Genomic DNA, 22,744 nt, shown 5'->3' on the forward strand with positions numbered 1-22,744 from the left:
TAGCAAAATAAACTATTTATTACACAATATTTACAAGTCACACTAACACACAACTAACTATAAAACTGTAGGCCCATATTCGGTTTGTCTGTGCTGTAGTTTCTTCAACAGTTCAAGTTCTCTCTCCTTCTGAGCTTCCGTCTCAACTGCCACCCAGTCCAGCACTCTTCGTATCTCATTCTGGCACTCCTTCACTTCGAACTCAGTCGCTTCCTTGGCTGAAAAGCACTGAACTGACACAAACTCGAAGAGACGCTCAGGCCTCATTTCTGGAGGATATTTATGAAGGACACCTAGGCAAAAATAACAGATGTAGGGTCAAAACAACTGATCTTGTATTACAGAAACAATATGTTATTACACATACCTGTAGTTGGTCTTAAATTTACAAATATATATGATTTGTTTAAAAAGTTTTAGATCGCTTCTAGAACAACACTTGTGAATGGTATTAGTATATTTACACTGGACACAGCACTTTTTACTTGAGGTGTTGTTCTGTACTATACACTAGTTTGAGTTGTTTTTCTGCACTGTACTCAAGCTTGAGACATTGTTCTGAATTGCACTTTATCTGGAGGCGTTGTTCTATACTGTACACTAGTTTAAGTTGTTGTTCTGTACTACATTTTAGCTTGAGATTCTTTTTCTGTACTGTATTCTAGCCACTTGGGAGCCAAAATATTCTCTGATAGATCTGAAGCAGCAAATCATCTAACTTTGACTGGACTATATTCATTCTTTATGTATTAACCAAAAATTATGTTCAAATCAAAATGTATTTCAAGATAGTCCAATTCTTGTCTTTAACACACTCAGCCCCACATGGAGATTCCTGTTAATCATATTTATACTTAGTGTAAAGGTGCATAGATGTATGGAGCTGAAAGTGTTATAAATGAGTTAATGACATGGGAAAGAAATTAATTTTGACTATACTGATATTAATATAATTATATTGGTAAAATTAGTAGGGCCTCATGGCCTTTTTTACATTTAACTTGTTAATGATAATGACCCAGATAATTTACAAAGAAAAACAGATTATGCAAACATCTTTTACAGTTTATTGAAACTAAAACTTGAAAATTATAATGTATTTCACTTACTTGACAGATCTCTAACAGCATGAGTGATTTCTCGATAACGTTCTTTTGCACCTTCAGTATCCATTTTGTTCACAAGCAGCATTGCCGGCTTATTGAGGAGAAACTCCTTGTACAGTTCCACTTCCTGTAATTTAATGAACATTGCATTTAACTTTAAAAATCATCTTAATGAACATTGTATTTAACTTTAAAAATCATTTTCAATCAAAAGTAAAGGAATCAAACAGAAATTATGCTAAGTTTACAACTTAGGTTTTCAACCTATTACATAGAATCTAAGGACACTGAGCCTCACTCCATAATTTAATCACAGAATTCTTGACATTTATGAGCTTTTGTTTTATAGTTTAGAGATTTTATGTTTTAACCACCTGATTTACATATTTTAAATATTTATATTGTTACATTTTTCATTGGGTTTTAATTGTATATGTTATTTGTGTTTTTGTTCAATCTGTGTTTTTTTATTTATTTTACCCTACAATGCTTTCTTAAATAATTTTATACAACCACTCTCTATTTATACCAGTTATTAGTTTTGTAAGTTCTTATGTCTTTTGCAACGTTCCTGTTAATATTTTAAAATAAGTCTCCAATTCTAAAATTGTAATTTTTTTAAGTATTACTGCCCAATAGTTTGACAAAGTTACAATAGACTTTGGTACCAATAGAAACAGGTAAAAATTATATTACTCTATGATCTGCAATGAATTTTGCTAGCATTTTTGTTGTGAAAACACCCCATCAGTGCAATTTAAATTAGGTTAAAATCTGTGACACTATTTTATATCTTTTTGTCATAACTTCAAATTCTGAGGTAAAAGTATATAATAGATATCTGACCATTAAATCTTAGAGTTCGCAACCATTATAACATATTTAAATATCAAATGACATACCTATTTGAGGAGCAGAATGGTTTCAATACACATGCGTTGAGGATAGTTGTGGCTGTGTTGGAAACTCTGTTATGGCTGAGCGCGGGGTCTAAGGAATTTATTTAAGTGCAGGAACAAATTTAACAAACCATCAAAACATGCAAACAATAAACACACAATAAGGAAATGCAAAGCAATGTGTAACCCATCAGGTGCGTGACACGCTTTACAAAAGTGTTTGGGTACACGACAGAAGTTGTACAAGATTGTGAACATGTTAAATATCAAATGATGTACCTTGTTGAGGAGCAGAATGGTTTCAATACACGTGCGGTGGGGATACTTGTGGCTGAGCTGGAAACCCTGCACGTCAACGACCAGCAGCAGCACTTGGCTGCGCTCCACGTGACGCAGGAATCGGTGGCCCAGCCCACGGTTCACATGGGCACCCTCGATCAACCCGGGCAGGTCAGCCAACGAGATCTGACGTTCATCCGGAAAACTGACAATGCCCACAGTTGGCCTCAGGGTTGTGACTGTGACAGTTCAGGTCTGTTAGTATTGTCACACAATTTTACAGCATTCACAGCATTAGTAAATTACAGCGTAAAGCTAAGTCAAACACAAAATACAATTTTAAACTACCCTAACTTAAAATAGTGTAACATAGGATAGTACAGTATGTTAACAATTTATTGTACAAAGATAGTAAAATTGCATAGTCCTTTTGTAACAGCCTTCCACATTTTGTTAAAAAAATTATATAGATTTTAATGTAACAACAACAGATAAATACTTTAATTCCTTAACAATATACCCAAATTGTAAACAAAAAAATAATGTTTAAACAATTGAGGAAATAACCATAAATTTAATAAATATTACTAAACAGATAACAGTAATAGAATACCTTGTACATTTTAAGATATGTTTAGATGCAATAGGCGGAAGTAATGTTTTTTGTCTGGGAGATATGAACATTAATACTAAACTTGATAACAATCATATTGATAACTATGTAGAGATTGTGAGTAGTTTCGGGTTTGAGCAGTTAATTGACGTCGATACTAGGGTTACTGACACTACCACTAGCTGTATAGATCACGTCCTGTTTAGAAACTCAGCGGCCCTACCGTGGCTATTCCAGCTGTCATAGACTCGTTAATTACGGATCATCGCACTATCTGGCCTGTCTGTATGTGTAGACCAATACTGAAAAAAATAATTTGCTTAGTAAGCGTAGATATTCCACTGACTTAAAACTGCTAAACAATCTGTTAAAGCTTGAATCTTGGGATAGTGTATTTATGAGCAGTGATGTAAAACAGCTCGTTTAATAAGTTTATTGATATTATAAACGAGGCGATCGCCCTCTCTAAAATTGAGATAGACAATAGACAATAGACAATACACTTTATTGACATGTTCGTTGAGAACAGTACATGCGTCATTGGTACAGATTTCATGGTTGTATAAAAAATTACATAGCTTAATCTAAATTACAAGTTTAAAAATTCACTTTCTGAGTAAAAGGGTCTCTCTTGTAGCCAGGCAGTTAATGCTTTTTTTTAAACGTTTGGGTGGTTCATTCTTTAGGGATACTGGAAGTTTATTGAAGTAGGCCCCGCTCCCTTATATGATGGTTTCCTGGCTGTGAGGCTCAGTGGTGTACAGGCAGTGTGAAGTCAAGGACATGGCGTGTGTGATACTGGTGAAGGTCTCTGTTTCTAGTTTTTCTTGAGTGTACCGCGCTTGCAGAATTTACTTCTAGGATGTACAAATTTACTACTGTGAGGATCTTCAATTTTCTAAATGCTTCCCGGCAGCTTTCTTGGTATTGGAGTCCTTCTAGAGCTCTTATTGCTAGTTTTTGCTGCCTGAGGATCTTCTCCATGTTGCAGTTAGCTGTTCCTCCCCATAGTGCTATACCGTATCTGAGATGTGTCTCAAATAGTGAAAAGTAGGCGGTTTTAGCTGCGTCTTTATTGCTAATCTGTTTAATTCTGCGTATTACAAATATGCTGGTGCTTTAATTTTTTGCAAAGCTGTTCAGTGTGTGCTTTCCAGGTTTATATGTTCATCAATTAATATACCAAGGTGATTTGTTTGGTTTTTTGTTTCTAGGTCAGTGATTGGAAGATGTGTATTTTTTTGCCTGGTGGAGAAGTTTATTTGAACAGTTTTTATTGCCATTTAGCACCAAGTTGTTCGAGATGCAGTATTGTTTTGTTGTGATTAGGGCGCTCTGCTTAGACTTCTGGCAAGGTGTTGCGTGGTTTTGTCAGATATTGTTATGACAGTGTCATCTGCGTACATGGTTGTGTGACAGATGCGCTCTAGGTAGTCGGGTAGGTCGTTTGTAAGCAGTAGGAACAGGACCGGGCCCAGCACTGATCCTTGTGGCACTCCCATCTGCATGTCGGCAGTTTTTGACTGAACTTTTTCTAATAAATTGTTTTTTAGTGTATTGGATTTCCACCAGTTGTTTCCTGTTGTTTAGGTAGTTCCAGAACCAGTCTGCAGTTTTATCTTTTACACCCATGCTTTTTAGTTTTTGAAGAAGGCGTTTATGATTTAAGCAGTCAAATGCTTTTGTAAAGTCTAAGAATAAACTAATAGCAGTGTGGCCCTCTTCCAGTTTGTCTATGACATGCTCTATAAGTTGAATTAGGGCTGTGGTTGTGGATCGTCCTTTCATGAAACCATGCTGATGTTTAGTTAGTAGGTTATTGTGCTCAAGATATTGTAAAAGTCTTTCTAGTACTATCTTTTCAATAATTTTGGAGAAGGTGGGATATGAGTGATATTGGTCGGTAGCTAGTCATGTCGGTGGTTGGTCCTTTTTTGTATTTCGGGTATACTTTTGCTGTTTTTAGTTTTTCAGGGTAAATCCCTTGTTGTAAGGATATGTTTATGATGTGTGTTAGGGGATCAGAAATTTCTTCTTTACAAGACTTTTGCTAGTTTTGATGAGATGTTATCTAGGCCAGATGAGGTTTTTGTTTTCATGGAGTCTATTATTTTCTCCACTTCTTCTTTTGTTGTTGGTTCGAACTGAAAAGTGTTGTTAGTGAGTGGCGGGGGATTTTGGCTTGTAGTATTTGTGGCATTTAAGTGGCTGTCTTGGGAGAGTTCTTTGTGCTATTGAGGAGAAAAATTTGTTAAAGCAGTCTGCTACTTCTGCAGGGTTGTGAAGTATTTTTTCCATTGATTTGAAGGTATATTTTGGTTGTTCGATTTGTGTCTGGCTGTCTTCTCTTTGTTTATTATTTGCCATAGGGCTCTGGGCTTATTTTCGGAGAGTTACTTATATGTGCTGCTACCGACTCTTTTTTGAGCTTTTTGAGCTTTAAGTCGTAGTCCTTTTTCCTGGCTATTGTCTCTGTTTTGTCTTCTATTCGGCATATGCACTGCTCTTTTTCTAGGGCTCGGATGTACTGTTCTTTGAGTCTTGTGCATTCAATGTCCCAGGTCTGGGTTTTTGTTATGTTTATTTTTGAAGGTCTTCAGTGGGCAGGTGTTGTCAAGGGTTGCTTGGATGATGTTGTGGAATATGTTGTAAGCTGTGTCAGTGTTGTTGGAGTGGTACACAGCATCCCATTTTTTGTTTGGCTAGAGTTGATTTGAAGTTTTCTATTGATTTTTTGTTGAAATTTCTCTTCTTTGGTTTTAATTTTGGTGGGACAGTGTTTTACTATGGTTAGTGTGGTTAAATTGTGCTGTGTGGTCAGAGAGGCCGCTTTGGATTACTGATGTTTTTACTAATTCTGGGTTTATGTTAGTGCACACCCAGTCTATTGATTTTGAAGTTTCATGGGGTGATTCTTGTGGGTGGGAGCTGCATCCTTACCAAATCAAATGCAGCGAGAAGTTCTTTTAATTTAGTGTTATCACTGTTCTCCTGTAGATTGTCGGCATTAATATCACCCATGACTATGATTTTTTTTGTATGTGCTAAGTGCTTTGTCCAGTACATTTAATAATATATCGATGGCATTGTCTATCTTTGTGCTTGGCGGTCTGTAGACCACGAGGACATTTATTGTTTCCTTTCTAAGTTTGATTTCGAAAAGGGCTGACTCACAGATGAGTTCAGTTTCATCTGAGCTGGTTTCTAGTAGTTTTACAAATTTTTGTAGGTCTTGTTTAACATAGCCTGCTACTCCTCCCTTAATGTGGTTCTTTCTCGTAAAGCCTCCAACGAGAGAGTAGCCTTCTATGTTTGTTCTTTCTAGTTTGTCTTGATTAAGTCCATAGCTCTGTTAATATAATAAAGTCTGGTTTATTGTGGCTTAAAAAATGATTTTAGCCTTTCAATTTTGTTTGACAGCCAGTTATAATATTCTGGTGAAGGAGAGTGAATTGATTAAGATTTGTGTTTTGTTCTGTTGGTGTAGCTATTGTTATGTGTTCTTTTCCCCTTCAGGCCCGCTTCTAAAAAAGGGCTGTTATTTGGTAGTGTGGTGTATTTAGGGTTTTCAGGGGATGGTAATTGTCTGTTTGTTTCAGGGTTTTAAAATACTGTTCAGAGGTGGTGGAGGATGCAGCGATTTTTGTTTTACATTTTCCAGTTTTAATTTTTTTAGTTTGCTTATAGTAGAAGTCAGCTATGGTTTCACCAGAGTTGAGTTTTGTGGCTGTGATAGGAGGGGCTATTGTCCACTTTGAAATTATTTTTGTAAGTTTCATTTTCGTGTGTGGAATTTTCGGTTCGGAGAGCTTTTTAATGGTGTGTGGTCTGTTGTATGTGACTCTGTATTTAAGCCTTGGTTCGATCTGTATTTTGTTATTTTGCAGTGATGTGTGCTGTAAACATTTCTCGTTTTCTGTGTCTTTGATTTTTTGTGTGGGATTGGAAATTCTTCTTCCTGTCCTTGCTTTGTTTGTTTAGGTGTTCTGGAAGTCATTGGAGTTGGAAGTGTGGCTGTTCTCAGGTCTTCAGTTTTGTCAAATGTCATATCTTCAGTTTTGTTAAATGTCATATCTTGTTTTTGTGTTGTAACACTCAGGTTCTCCAGCTTATTAAGTCGTAATTTCAGTTCGGCTAATTGTGTTAGTACATACATGTTTGTATTCGTGGCCGGATAAAAAATAAATTCAACGTAAATAAATCTAAAAAATTGAAACCATGAATGACAAATGGTCTTCTTAGAGCTCATGGCTAATCGGGATAGACTGCTTAAATTATTAAAACGCGAGCCAACCAATGAGCGATTAAAAATTAAATTTGACATTTTTAGAAGGAAAATTGAAAAGTGGATCAAAGACGCTAAAAAGCGATATTACGAGGGGTTGTTTGATAAATGTTCAAATAACCCATGTCAGCAGTGGAATATAATTAACAAATTGAGTGGTCTAGTCCCAGCGATGAAATGTGTTGACAAAACATTAACACTAGAGATAGGCAATGAATTGACGAGTAATCAGCAACAAATTGTGGATGAATTTAACAAATTTTTTATTAGTGGACCTATTGATCTAGCTGCCTCACTTGAGCAACCAAATGAGCACCAAAGACTTGATCATGAGAGGTTGTTCAGGACTTACTCGCCTCCTCATTCCATTTTTTGGCTTCCTGTAGCAGAAAATGAATTAGTAAAATTGATAAACTCGATATCTGGAAATAGGCGCCTGGTGCTGATTCTATCTCTAGTTTCATAGTAAAAAATATCTCATCACATATAGTTCCAGTTCTAACATATATTTTTAATAAGAGTTGAATGAGGGGGTATTTCCTGAAAAAAAACTAAAAATTGCCAAAATTGTGCCTGTGTTTAAGAAAGGACAAAGTACGTCCATCGAAAAACTATAGGCCAATATCATTACTTTCAGTTTTCTCTCAAAATTATTAGAAAAAATCGTTAAATCAAGACTTATGCCATTTTTAGACCATTATAACTTTTTAGCTTCAACACAATTTGGTTTTAGAGAGGGAATGAACACGGGAAATGGCTCTACAAAATTTTATATCGCAAATTCAATTTAAATTTGAATAATCCAAAAAGTTCCAAAGCATCGGGTTTGTTTTTGGATATCAGCAAGGCCTTTGACACAGTCAACCATGAGCTGTTACTAAAAAAGCTGGATAGGGCGGGAGTGCGTGTGTAGCTCATGAGTGGTTTCAGATCATACCTCCGTGAGCGGAAACAGTATTGTTTGTATTGGTGGCTATGAAAGCTCGACTAGCACAATTATGTGCGGTGTGCACAAGGATCTGTTTTGGGTCCCATATTATTTTTAATTTTTATTAATGATCTTTATAGAGGCCTCTTTTATGGTAAACTAACTGGGTTCGCTGATGATACAGCTTTATCTTATAGTGCCCCAACTGAACTACTTCTATGGAATTATATACAACAAGATCTATACTATCTTCGATTATGGTTTAGTAACAATGGACTTGCATTAAATGCTCAGAAATCACTATATATACATTTTTCATTAACTCAAACTTTCAATTATGATGAACCTTTGAAGTACCATAATTTGAGTTGTCAACAGAATCAATGTGATTGTGTCACCCTTACTCAGGGCAACACTGTGAAGTACTTGGGACTCCACATTGATGAAAACCTTCTTTGGAAAGTACATATAAAAACAATTAGAACATATTTACTTGTATTTCTTAGAAAATTTTATTTTATTAGACAACTTTGTCATGACAATGTATTAATAAAAATGTATTTTGCATTTATTCATTCTAAATTTAACTATGGTCTGTCATGCTGGGGCCAGTACATTTAAATCACATTTAAAGAAAATTTACAAGTATTCAAAAATCATTCATTAGAATTATTTTTCGGAAAAATAGACGTGAACATGCTTTTCCATTGTTTTTTTTAGGCTAAGAATACTTCCACTGCGGCATCTATATGTTTTTAAAGTGCTATGGTTATTTTTCCAAATTAGTGGTAATCCAGGAGTCACTGTTGATCTGCAAAACCAACTCTTGGAGGTTATATTACCAGGCAGATCGGCATGATCAGGCCACACGAGAGTTAATAGCTCTTTGCTACAGAAGTCTCTTTTATATACCTCGGACCCAAGTTTTACTACAGTTTACCTGTTTATATTAAAAACTCACCCACAATGAATACCTTAAAAATCCGTGTCAAGGATTGGCTCTTGAATCATGATACAAATCAATTGGAACAATTGTTTGCTGTATTAAACTAGTTAATAACTACACTTTTCTTAAACAATAATATATAACCAAACAGGTAAGATAATATGTCCCTCTAAAGAATAAGTAAAAAATCTATTTAAAAAATAAAGTTATAAACAAATTTACTTTTGCGTAAATTATTTTTTTGCCTCAAATGTGCAGTAGTTTGCCTCAAGACAGATAAATAGATACAGTAATGAATATTACATGTGATAGCTTATGTTTTCATATTGGATGTGTGGATATGTGTGTGTGTGTGTGGTGTGTATGTGTGTGTCTTGGTTAACAGGAGACAACAGTAAAATTCCAAATTGAAAATATAAAATACTGGTAACTCCACGCAAAGTCAGAAGAGTTTATCTTCTCTTGCGTGTGTATTTATTCTCTCAGCAGTTCTGCATCAGCTTATATTTCTTGTTTGTTTAATAATTTCTATTATAACATTTGTTTTCAATAATAGAAAAACACATCCTAATTAGTTTAACACGTTATTTGATCAAACACTAGGTATAGAAGTATAATATTGTAGTTGTTTTGTTACAATTAATTGATTGTGAAGAGAGAATAAACGTTTCATTTCATTTCAAACGTTTCATTTCATTTCATTTCAAACGTTTCATTTCATTTCATTTCATTTTGTTGCTGTTTGTGTCAATTTAACATTGAAATGTCAATAGCAATGCCTCATAATTCAATATACTTTTCAAATTTACTAAGATTTCTTAACCTACTGTGTACTATTAAAGTCCCAACTCTTGCTTATTCCTGTATAGATAATATTCTAGAAAATTTTTCTGATAGCCTATATGAGACAAAACACAATTTAAGGACAATTTACAGACCACCAATCCAATCTTAGTATTAATATACTTACAAATGCAAGTAAGTTTAGTAGCTCCGACAATAGTAGTAAAATTGTATGTGGAAAACAAACATAAAATCAAATTATGAAGTATATTGAGATTTTGAGATATGAAAATGGGACATAGTTGAAAAATATGTTTTGGATAAAATAAGTGTTCAAGAGCTATTTGATTTCTTAAAAGACATATTTGTTAAAAGACATTTGCTATTTTGGCTCACCTTTAATCACTAAATGTAAGAAACATAAATGTCATAAAAGTAAGACATATAAGATGGTACTGTGATGACTTAGCTAATGAAAGAAAATTAATGTTGAATGTTTTTAATATACTGTATATATAAATCTAAGAAATGGTGGCTCTGAGCAGACACAGTTGGCCTTAATGCTTGTAAAAAAGTTACAGATCTGATTTAACCCAAGTAAAATGCTAGCATGTAAAGATTTTATTGAAATAGCTCCAAACAGATGTAAAGCTAATTGTGATATGATCTCACTTGAACATTCTCCTATAAATTCACATGAAATAACACTTGATACAGAACAAGTTCAAAGCTACTTCTTGAACTCTGTTACTAAAATTGCAAATAACATACCAGCCACTAATACTTCATCCTCAAATCTATTGGGTAACAGTTCTGTTTTGCCTGAATCTTTTCATTAGCAAGTAATCAGGCCTAATGACATTGTTAGGTTGGTCTCAAAATTATCTAATTCCAAAAGTATAGACTATTATTGGTTGTCTAATTCGATATTAAAAAGGACAACTCAATACATAAAGGAACCACTAGCATTTATCTTAAATAGATGTCTGGAGACTGGCTACTTTTCTGACTCCTTGAAATATAGTCAATAGTCAAATATCCAAGGTCATCCAATTTATAAAAGAGGAGACGAATTTTTTCCTAACAACTATTGTCCAATATCCATTTTTCCGATCTTTTAAAAAAAATCAGCGTTACTAATACATGATCAACTTTCATCACATTTCAGTCAATGTAATCTTATTTCGAAATCTCAATTCGGCTTCCAAAAAGGTAGATCAAATACATCTGATGTTATGGAAATTATAAATCACATTCTTGATGCATTAGAAAACAGAAAATCAGTAGCCCTTTCACTGTTGGATTTGAGGAAGGAATTCAATCGTGTTCCCCCTACTTCTATCTTGGAGAAATTAAAATTCTACGGTGTTTCAGAAAACTCATGTAAAATTATTATTTTTTATTTAACCAACAGAAAGCAGTATGCTTCAATTAAGGGATCTAACTCACCTTTCAAAATGTGGATCTAGGAGTTTTCCAAGGGTCTATTATAGGTCCTTTTTTCTTGACAGTTATAATTAATGACTTGCCAAGGAATTTAAGTGTTGTTCAATAATCTATGCCGATGATACCTCTCTTTTCTTAAGTAATAAAAATCTATCAAGTTTGCAGGCTATTATGAATGTAGCCCAAACTAAGGCAATAAATTTGTTTTCTTCCCTCAAAATATTTGTATTAACTTAAACCAGACTCAAGATGTTGCAAAATCGGTGAAACTGTTTAGGTATCTTGTTTGACCCTAAACTAGCGTGGTCTGACCATATTGAAAATCTGCAAACGGATTTCTCTTGTCAGTTATTTGCTATGGAAATTAACAGAGAATGTCTCTGTAGAATATTTGAGGATAATTTGCTTTGGACTATTTCAATAACACATTACACGTGGTTTGATTTTATGGGATGGTTCCACTGAGTTTTCAAAAATGCTGCCAATCTAAAAAAGGTAATATGAACACTAAGTAAAGCAGACCTTAAGGATATCACTGCTGACCTCTGTTTATACAACTCAACATTCTGACAATTATTAACCTTATGGTTATCATCAACCCATAAAACTGACATACATCTGTTTTCCACCAAACAAGACATTCATTCCCACTCTACAAGAAATAAATGTAAACTTAATATTCCTCAGTACAGAACACAGGCTCCTCACACAAAATAAATTGTGTATAATTTTGTAATAAGTTACATGATAAATCAATTCAATTGATTGGAATTATGTGCAATAACGAATTATGAAACTTTAATTTGGAAACAGAACCAAAAGTTTTTTTTGTTCAGCAATTAGGTTATTTTTAAAAAGAAAGTTCTTACATGAAAAAAAGTATTTAAAGAGAGAAAGTATTTAACTTTGAGCTGCTTCTCTTGGATCTGAGCTTGATCAATATATCATAAATATTTAACAACATTTGCTGTATTGTACAATTATACCAACTAAAATGGGTTTATTAAATATAACCGGAGAAATAGTCCAACTCCACTTAGGACTGAACGATAATGACCCACTAATCCAGATTCAGTACATGGCCATATACTCAAGCAGTGTTGCAATATGAAATCTCGCAACACGAAAAGTGAGATTAAAAATGTTATGTAGTTGTTATCAAGCAATATTTTAACAAAGCAAAACAAGATATCTGACCTTAAAAACCTCTTTGAAAGTTACAAAGACATGTTTCAAAATCAGTGCTCAGTATATTTCTCTCATTTTCATTTTGCTCAGCAAAAATTGAAACTTTACTATGTCTGAATATTTTTTCATAATATATTCTTTTGCATATATGATCTTGGTATTTTTTATGTGGATCAACTTCTATAAATTATGTTAGTTTAGTTTTGATAACGAAAAAATCAATTCTTGTTATGCTAAAACTACGACAAACTTAACTTGTAAACCTCTCATCTAGAGTTTATGGCAGTCTACAGTGCATCAATTTATGATCCCATAATAAGTTTTAAATTAACAAATCAAACAATAGAATAGGAACTACAAATACAATATATGACATAGAAATAATGAGATAGTGGATACCATTATTTTTTTGTACACAACAATAGAATAGGAACCACAAATACAATATATGACATAGAAATAATGAGATAGTGGATACCATTATTTTTTTGTACAGAACCAATATATATGGAATTTGGATATTTTGATTCTGTCAGACGATCTAAAATGTATCAGGATCACGAATTTTACTGTCTTTGTGCAATGGACATAGTCAATATTATATTGTATTATAATAATAAAATAATCAAGAATCTGGTGCATAAATATAAAATAGTCAACAATAATAACAAGTCTATAACATTGAAAATAATTAGAATAACAATAAAACCTATCACTAATTTAACATATAAAGATGCATGTCATTAAAATAGCAAAATTACATTTTGTTTTTACACGTAAACTATTCAACCAATTGTACTGAAATTTTACATGGACATTTTTAGAGATCCTAGGAGGAATATAGGCCTATTCTAATTTCGAAAATCCCTCCCAACTACACCCCACTGGTATTTAAAGCATTGAAAATCTCATCTGGGTCCCTAAAGTTGAGAAATATTAAATGAAAAAACTATGAAATGAAATGAACTGTTTTGTGTAAACATTCTTTTATGACAGCACAACCATATGTTCAATTAATTCAACCGCTATTTTCAATTTGTTTACATTTATGGTGTGTAAACTCTCTTAGGAGTAACCATTAGTTTTCCCGCTATTTTTAGATTTCAGCGATTATGTAAGTATTCTACATTAGGAATCTACCTTAGAAAATGTCCTAAAACATAAGATGGCCAAGTTTTGACTACGAAGATTCCCTTTGGAGCAGTCAGCAAAAACTCTGCTAGATGAAAGTTCGCAGGACTGTGCTTTTGAACTAATGTACCAATTCCAGCTTGAAATGTTCTAAAATATGAAAAATATTTTTCAGTTTATAAAGAAACAAACAGTTAAATAATGTCGTTGCTAATGTACTTTTAACTGTATGTTTTTAATAAATACTAGCTGTTTCCCGCGGCTTCGCACGCTTCTGGTTCAAGTAAATTATATTTCCAACGGCGATGTAGAGTTTGACCTTGTTGCCACGATCAAGAAAATCTGTCAGAAGTGTATGTCTATAGCCATTGTACACGCACAACGCACATGTACTTTATTAAAAAGTGGTCTAACACTCAAGCTTTAAGTTCAGCCAGAAATTTATTTTTTAAGACATAATAAATAATTAATGAGACATAATAAATATACATAATAAATTAGCGCCTTCAAATAGTGTTTGGCAATTTAATATACGTAACTGTCTTGTAGTTGCAGTTTATAATGTACAGGCGCTTTGAAAACCTTTATATTTTCCAGCGCTGCCTTGTGGTAAGTTACATCAATGGGCATAGCATATAAACCTTCCCCATGTAAAAATACATAAACATACAGATTTTCATAACGAATGGTCAAATAGTTTCTGAGTCTATAAAGGACATACACACAAACATTCATTTATATATATATATATACTAGCGGGCCCGGCGCGCTTTGCTGCGCATTTCAATAATTTTTTGCAAAAGTTGCCCGCGGCTTCGCACGCAATTTCCCGTTGAAAACAGTACACTATATTCACTTATTCTTTTTCTATCACATTCTAAACATTGCTGAGATAATTGATAGTCGTTCCATCGTGAGCCTCTTGGGCGTATTATGAAGGTATGTACCATATTCCTGCCTCTATCTAGCTGTTACCCACGGCTTCGCACGCAAATCTTAAGAACCGAAGTCCTTATATTACTTAGTAAATTTTTTTTTTTACTATAATAAATTTTAGATTAAATTAGTTATATCTCCGATGCCACGATTGAGCTTGCTTTGTTGTCTCGATCGAGAGAATATGTACACACGGAGTTTTGAGAACCATACTTCTGTCAAAAAAAACAACTAAGGTTGATTTTATAACATTCTTTATATTTGTAGCCAACGTAAGATAGTAATTATGATATCTGCATTACTCTTCTGATCAAGCATGAGCATGGTTTATATTAAATAAATATTGCAGTTAAAGGTGAATTTTTACGTCAAATTTGAATTGTATTATCTGGATAGTAAAGTCTATGTTTAACAGTGATTGCAAAAACAGTTTAAACAAAATTTGTCGTTTCTCTTAAGCTTACTCTATGCTTTAAAACTATAAGTGTAATATATGTTTACAAAGAACAGCTGATTAAAAATTTGAAAAGACGTTAACATATGTTTGCTGCAATGCATTTCTTATGGGTATTTCTGTAACCAGTGGGGCGGAATCCTGAATCGGGAAAGGGATGGGCATAGCTTATAAACCTTCTCCGTGGAAAAATACATATACGTACAAATTTTCATCATGATCGGTCCAATAGTTCACGATTCCATAAAGGACAAACATACAAACATTCATTTTTATATATATAGATATATATATATATATAAATTTATATATTATTTATATTTATATTATATTTATATATAAATTTATACAATTTAATGTAAATAAAAGTCGTTTGACAGGTATTTGGTCTTCCGATCATATGTTTAGTTTGCTTATTTAAACGCATATGTGACAGATACGGCCAAATACAAAATAATTGAATCGGAAAAAGTAAGCGCTCTGTGGTGTAATGGTAGCACATTCACCCGGCAAGTGAGAGATCCGGGTTCGACTCCCGGCGGAGCAAGTACTTTTTGTGATTCAATGTTTATTGAAATTAAATAAGGCTATTGCCATTTATACAATTTAATGTAAATAAAAGTCGTTTGACAGGTATTTGGTCTTCCGATCATATGTTTAGTTTGCTTATTTAAACGCATATGTGACAGATACGGCCAAATACAAAATAATTGAATCGGAAAAAAAGTAAGCGCTCTGTGGTGTAATGGTAGCACATTCACCCGGCAAGTGAGAGATCCGGGTTCGACTCCCGGCGGAGCAAGTACTTTTTGTGATTCAATGTTTATTGAAATTAAATAAGGCTATTGCCATTTATACAATTTAATGTATATATATATATATATATATATATATATATATATATATATAATTACGTATTATATGTGAAAGACAGTCACTATATAACTTTTACTGTAAATTTAAAGACTGTTATAAAACCAATCTTAGCTGTCTTTAGACAGAAATAGGCTTCTCTGATATGTGATATAAATGTTCTTAATCGTGGCAACAGGTAAACTCGTCTGGAGAGGAACCTCGGCACACAATGTCAACCGGATTCTCCCCCTTCAAAAGAAAACTGTCCGAGCATACCAAGACCTAGAGATCAAACAGGTGTATCTCTCCGAAACCATTTACCTGCAGTCATGCAGGTCTCCACAGGAGATCAATTAAGGCAGGAGCTGAAATAGTGGTATAGTTATTTTGCGTTTTTTGGTTTTTAACACAATTTGAAAATTGTACATGGGTGTTTCTCGTAAGACTGTGTTATGTTTTAAATGTTATAAACTTGCCCTCTAAAATCATACAGTAGGTTATTTAGGTGTTTCTCATACAGCAATATGATGGATGTATGAATAGTAAAGTACATTATTATTTGATGCATTAAACAACGATCCACCTTTTGAAATTTATTACAAGAACAAAGTATTTTTAAGCTCAGATATTCAATAAGTTCAAGTTAGGTAAAAATATAAATACCGGTACTAGTAAATTGAAAAATAATTTCATTATAGGTTTAAAAATAATGTGCAAAAAATCTTCAAATAAACTAATAACTGAAATAGTCTAAAACTAGAATTAAAAAAAAAAATAAGAACACTTTTTATTTATATTTGTAAAATTTTACTTCTATGTATAAAAAGTTACATTTCACCAATCACCAAGTTTCTTATAGCTGACACTAACTAAATTGAATAGTCAGTTTTTACAACAGGTGATCATAATGCTTCTTTACATAAATCAAGTCACTTAAAATTGAACATTTTCCACTAATTGATTATTTTCAAACCACTATTACTTTATCAGAGTATATCAAAAAAATTCAGTGCCTCTAATAGGAACAAAAATGATGCGATGATCATCCCAGTCAACCACAGCAAAAAAATGTATCTAAACTGTTTTAGCGTGTACGACTTGGGATCACTGGTTATCCTATTGGAGGTAGTTCTCTTGACAGGCACAGACATGTTATGTTTCAACAAACCTGCCTGCATGTTCTTGATGATTGCATGGTTAATCAACAAAGTGAGCGGAGAGCCTCTTCTGGTTACGCTGAGCGACAGTGGGGAAGAGACAACAGCCCCGTTAACCTGACATAATGAGGGCTCTGCTGAGAGATTTTTCTTTCTGCTCATCAGAACCATCAAACTGAGTCCTTCCTCCAGACCAAAGTAAGCTGTATCATGTCCCTCCTTGATGCTATTAAGTAGTGTTGTCAATTCAGAGTACGTTTTTATTTGAAACCTCTTCAATATCTCTTGCAGCGTGAAGTGATCTTCACTGATTTCTTTCAGAACAGAGAAACCCAGTCTGCTTCCTGCTATTTTCAAGTTAGACTTCTCCAGCTCCTCCCATGTCTGAATGGTGTTGGGTTTCAAAGGAGCCATCAGCAAACTCTTCAATGACGCTTTGTAAGCCACCGACATGACCATACAATAAAACATGATCACTACCAACAGGAATCTCATAGTATTTGTGACAATTTTTAGACTGACAACACATTCAATGTGTATTCCAAAAACAGTCAAAGCATTTGTTGAAAACGACATGAATATAGGATTCTCCTGAGGAAGAACTGATTTTATCACTGTTAAAATAATCGAAAGGAAAAATATGAGAAGCACAATACATACCAATCTAAGTAGTGATACATGTATGTGTAACCACCCCAACGGTTGTTCTTCAGATCCACAAGGCACAAAGAAGGCCAAATCGTCATAAGTATAACTGCATGAAAAGTCCTCAGCGATAATCAGTGGATATGGAAGTCTGCCAATGGCAACGTCAAACTTACCATCACTGAAAGTTTTTGTAACCAGGTTATCTACACTCTTCATGTCCTTAGATATATTTTGTAATTCTTCTATATCCCATGTAAAGTTATAGAAGGCCATCATCCGCACCATTATTCTTTTTTCAAAACCTTCAAGTTTGTCAATAGCATTTCGATTGGCAGCATCAGCAGACTGAAATGGGTTGTTTCTCATCAAACATCTAACCACACAAACCTGAAAGTCTTTGAGTGATGTTTCTATTGTAGTTTTATTTGCGGACCATAATTGTTGAAAACGTTTTGTTTTGAAAACTTTTTGCACTGTTTTCCAAGTATCAATAAATAAATATGATCTAGATGCTTGGCACTGATTTAGCCCATATAAATAATGAGTGTAAATGTCAATGTCAAAATTTTGTTGTTTCACAAGAACAAACGCTTTGTAAATCTGATAGTTTTGAACTGTATTAAATATCCCCTGCAATTTTTCTTCTTCAAAAGCAAGCTCAGACGATTCCCAAAGAAAAATAAGAGAAACTCGATTTTTGAGAATTACATTTGTAAGAAGTTTGTGATATACACTGACATTCACTGAAAACATAATGTATGTGATTTCTTTTGGAAGGTTTGTCTGATAGCTTGTTATCAGAACTGGATATTGTATACATTTCAATAAATTAACTGCGAGAGAAATGTTCTGAACCTCTTCATTCAAGAGTACAATTTTTCTTAAGTTTCCATTAGCACTTTTGATACACTCGATAAAAGATGTTGAGTTTTTCTTTCTTTCTTCTGACTTAAAAATAATTTGAGAATCCAAAAATTCTAAAAGTAATGTAATGCAAAAGGAGTACATTAATATTCTAAGAACACTCATACTTATACAGTAAATATAATTATACTTTAAGTAACAGAATTCACATCTCTCTACACATTTACACCGGTATACCTCTGTGACTTACACTTTGAATCAGTAAAGAGTAAATAAACTGACTGCAGATTTTGGTCAATTTATAAATGGCGTCAGTTGCCAGAACATGAATAATTATGACACAATTTAGTGTCAGTTCTTTGTGTACTACAACAAGAAAATACAAGATTCAATACATTAACAATTGTGACATTAGTGGCAATTCCCAAACTTTAACAACTCACAAGTTATGAAAATATGGCACATGTGTTAAAAGCTATTAGTTAATCAATACCACCACCATCAAGAATTCTCCCCAAAATAACATTCATCAGAATAATGTAATACACTATGAAATATTCCATTCATATCAATACACTTAGAGCAAGTATTTTGAAACTAAATCATGTTTATCTTATTGATTTTTATTTACTTTTTAAATCAGGAAATGGTTTCAAATGATAAAGGAATGATACAATTAGGTTTTATGAGTGTGGTTTTTTATAAAAAATTATCCAGATACCGAATAGAAGCAAATTAAGATATATGAACAGAACCTACCAATAATTTGTTGAATAATTTCTTTCCTTTCAATTGATCATAAACGACCTTAGCCTTACATAAAACTGATTAACACCAACAACTTAAATCCACAATGTGGACATCCAAATTCAGTCTTAATTATTATGTCTTGTATAAAAAATATCAATACACTATAAGGTGGCTTTAGAATATTGCATATCAGCAGATTTAAATAACAACAAAAATATGACTGCATGGTTACATTGGTAGTAAAATAAGAATCGGTCAAATTACAAGTGGAATTAAGGCTGCTCTTCAATAGTTTTGTAAGAGGTGAGATTGAATTCAAACACTCTCCTGCTAAAATTATGGATTTGCATCAAACATGAAAATCTCATTTATAAGATAAATCACAACAACCTTAATAATGATCTGTTCTATATTTTATAACTCAAAAAAATAAAGGTAGCCATTCAAGTATGGATCAAAGAGATACTACAGTACTTCTGTTGCAGCCTCGGTTGGATCAATACCTTCACACAGTTAGCATAGAGGCGAATGCAGTGAAGTCAAAGCAGAAGTGAAACAATGTCTGTTTTTAGTATAAACCTGATTGCGATAGACTAATATATATTTAGTACAACGGAAAACATTTCTTGACAAAATCATTGTGAACGATGCCCCATTTTATGATGCTGAGAGTACTCCCATATGCTTAAATTTATTTCATCAAAATATACATTCTTTACCACAAAAATAATTGTTTTACAAATTCAGTGTGTGTAGCCTATAAAATAAAACCAAACATATTACTACAGCGGAAAAAATTTGGAATGTATGGAACGTTCAGACTTAAAGTAAATAATTACAGCATTCATGCTTATTAACCCCTTAACGGATTCTGGAGTAGTATTATATTTATAGCACTGTTACAGAATTATGCATGCCTGTGCCATAATACTTTGTTTCAATACATTTAATCCGTTTTATTCTCTTATTCAATTTTATATTACACAAGAAGTTGACTCCTAACTAGCAATTGGCCTTTCATATGGTTTTGGCATTTCCCACAAGACTTCAGTACCTCCTTGCGCTCCACTGTATACTCTTAGCTTCGTCATGCTTAACTATAGAGTTCATCTTTTTCACAGGGATGCAAACAGTTATAATCACTGATAGCCATTAAATAAATTGATTCTTTTGTAAGGATAATAGGATTTCGGACATTTGCCATAGTTATCCTTTACTTCAGGTGAGAAGAAAATTAGACATAAAAAAGATAGAAAAGGTGGAAACATACTCGAAAGCTGTGCGGAGCACGATAAGTCAAGAGCATTATCACATGAGAACATGCAAAAATTGGATACTATGAGAGTCAAACCTAATGCTCTAGACTTCTCGTGCTCGTTACTTGTGCTTGTGACTTGCATCCTGTGCTGACAATGTTTGGATTCATTTTTTTCCTGCCTGAATTCAAAGCATCTTTTGGGTATATTTAATCCCTTTTCTTTCTCTTCTTTTTTTCTTCCTTTTTTTATAAACTAATTTTCTTCTCAACTGAAAAAGAGGATAGATTTCAATCCTCGAAACATCCTCGAAAGCTGTGCGGAGCACGATAAGTCAAGAGCATTATCACATGAGAACATGCAAAAAAATCTTTTTATACATTTGGAACATAAAACGATGGCAAATATTTGAAATCCTATTATTCTTTCAAACCTTCCATCGTCAATAGCAAACTTTAACAAAGTTTTTTTTTGTATTTTACACCTATTAATAGGTGAGTGGTAGTCTCATTGTCTCATCAGGTACACAATTGAGTGCACTACAATGTGATAGACACGATCTCCAAACACGGTGGAGCAACTGAGTTTTCCATACTATGACAATCTATGAGATCCAAAGAAAGTCAACAACGAAGAAGCTCAAAACGAAACATTTACATGGTTTTGACATCAGAGACATAAATAGGTGAAGTGATAAATAAAAGGAAGGTGAACTGGAGCTGCACTCAGAATTCAATTGAATCAACCCTTCCTACCATAGCTACAACTAAACATTTACAATCAGGTCGACCAGTAACGTAAAAGTGAGGTTAAAAAACCTGTATTCAGTAGACAAACAGAAATAGAATCAGCTGATTACTTGAAACAACTGATTTAATATGTCATATGGCAGTTAATTGGGTCTGAAAGAAATAAATAAAAGAGCAACTGCGATCTAGTGGGAACAATGAAAACTACTTGATGGTGTTTCTTATTTATTCCGCTGAATCGCATACAAATTCAAGGGAGAGATTATTCATCACGAAACATTGTGAAATTTTGAAATTCTAATAGATGCTCGGAGGGTTAAGGGGAAAACCTCGGTTGTATCAGGCACCTTTCGTCAAAATGTTTTTAGAAAAAACTTTACATTTACCATTTGTGCTACCATGTTTAACCCAAAAAATTGTTGATGTTATGGATAATCGGAAGTTGATTGCACTCACACAATAAAATACCTAAATAACTTACAAGGATAGTTGGCAATTTTGGGAGTGGCTCGTGACAGCTTGGAGAGCAGTGTTGACTTTCCAGCATTGGGGAAGCCAACAAATGCCACATCTGCAATTAGCTTGAGGTCGAGGCTGATTGCCAGAGCTTGGCCCTTGGCACCGCAGTAGCCATTGGTGGGAGAGCCACCCACTCCTCCTTCAGCCACCAACACAATATCCCCCTTCTTCATCACATCTCCTGCAAAACAATATGCACATTACATTACTAAAATTATCTTCATTTGAGACAAATCCTTTTTGGGTCTACATTAGACTAAACAATGGTACCCTTAGGGGATGGTTTAATATGTAGCAAGACAGGTGTGTCAATCCTGCTACCTTCTTATTTTGTGTCTCATTCTACGGTCAGTACAATTTCTCTGACAGCTAACTATACTTTTCTCAGTTTCGTGTTGAAGTACTCATCTTCTTCTTCTCTACTACAAGTACTACATCTACTTTTTTGCTTCATGTTTCAGTCTAATCTCAGTAGTGTCAAAGAACTCGAGCTGAGTAGGTATAATGTCTCCTGGCTCTTGAGAGGAGACATTAACAAAGTCTTTAGAACATCAGACACTAGAGATGGGTACCACCAAAGGGACTTAAGTAGTGGCTCAGTAGGGAAAATAACCAGCCATTAGGCTTCTGAAAAATAAATTCAAAGGGTGCCACTTGAGCTTGCAAGTATATATCCTGAGTAAACCTGAAACATTGGAGCAAACCCATTGAGGATAGAACTATTCCACTATGTTAGGGCAGTAAGGAATTTCTTGGCTTTCAAAGATCCCAGGAGTAGCCCTGATGCAAAGTCAAAGTCAAAGTCAAAGATTCTTTATTTACATATACTTAAAGTACAGCAATGGCGTCAATTCTTAGTATCTAAATATCTAAAAATAGTCATGTGTTGTAAAATGTTTTAGAAAAGATTATCAAATCGGTTCAACACATAAATTGAAACAAGTTGTCAATA

The 22,744-nt window shown here is 33.7% G+C and overlaps 1 protein-coding gene across 1 annotated transcript in view; it reads right to left on the reverse strand.

The window, feature by feature from the left end:
* Nucleotides 1–22,744, reverse strand: part of LOC124366003 (GTP-binding protein 10 homolog) — a 28,355-nt gene continuing 5,611 nt past the window's right edge. Inside the window, exons 4-7 of the mRNA XM_046822185.1 lie at nt 21,755–21,973; nt 2,285–2,523; nt 1,110–1,233; nt 1–293 (exon numbers count right to left, since the gene is read on the reverse strand). Of these exons, the coding sequence (XP_046678141.1) occupies nt 58–293; nt 1,110–1,233; nt 2,285–2,523; nt 21,755–21,973 (818 nt within the window). The 3' untranslated portion in view covers nt 1–57. The remainder of the gene's footprint in view (nt 294–1,109; nt 1,234–2,284; nt 2,524–21,754; nt 21,974–22,744) is intronic.

This window comes from Homalodisca vitripennis, chromosome 7 (assembly GCF_021130785.1).
Source record: "Homalodisca vitripennis isolate AUS2020 chromosome 7, UT_GWSS_2.1, whole genome shotgun sequence".
Taxonomy (NCBI): domain Eukaryota; kingdom Metazoa; phylum Arthropoda; class Insecta; order Hemiptera; family Cicadellidae; genus Homalodisca; species Homalodisca vitripennis.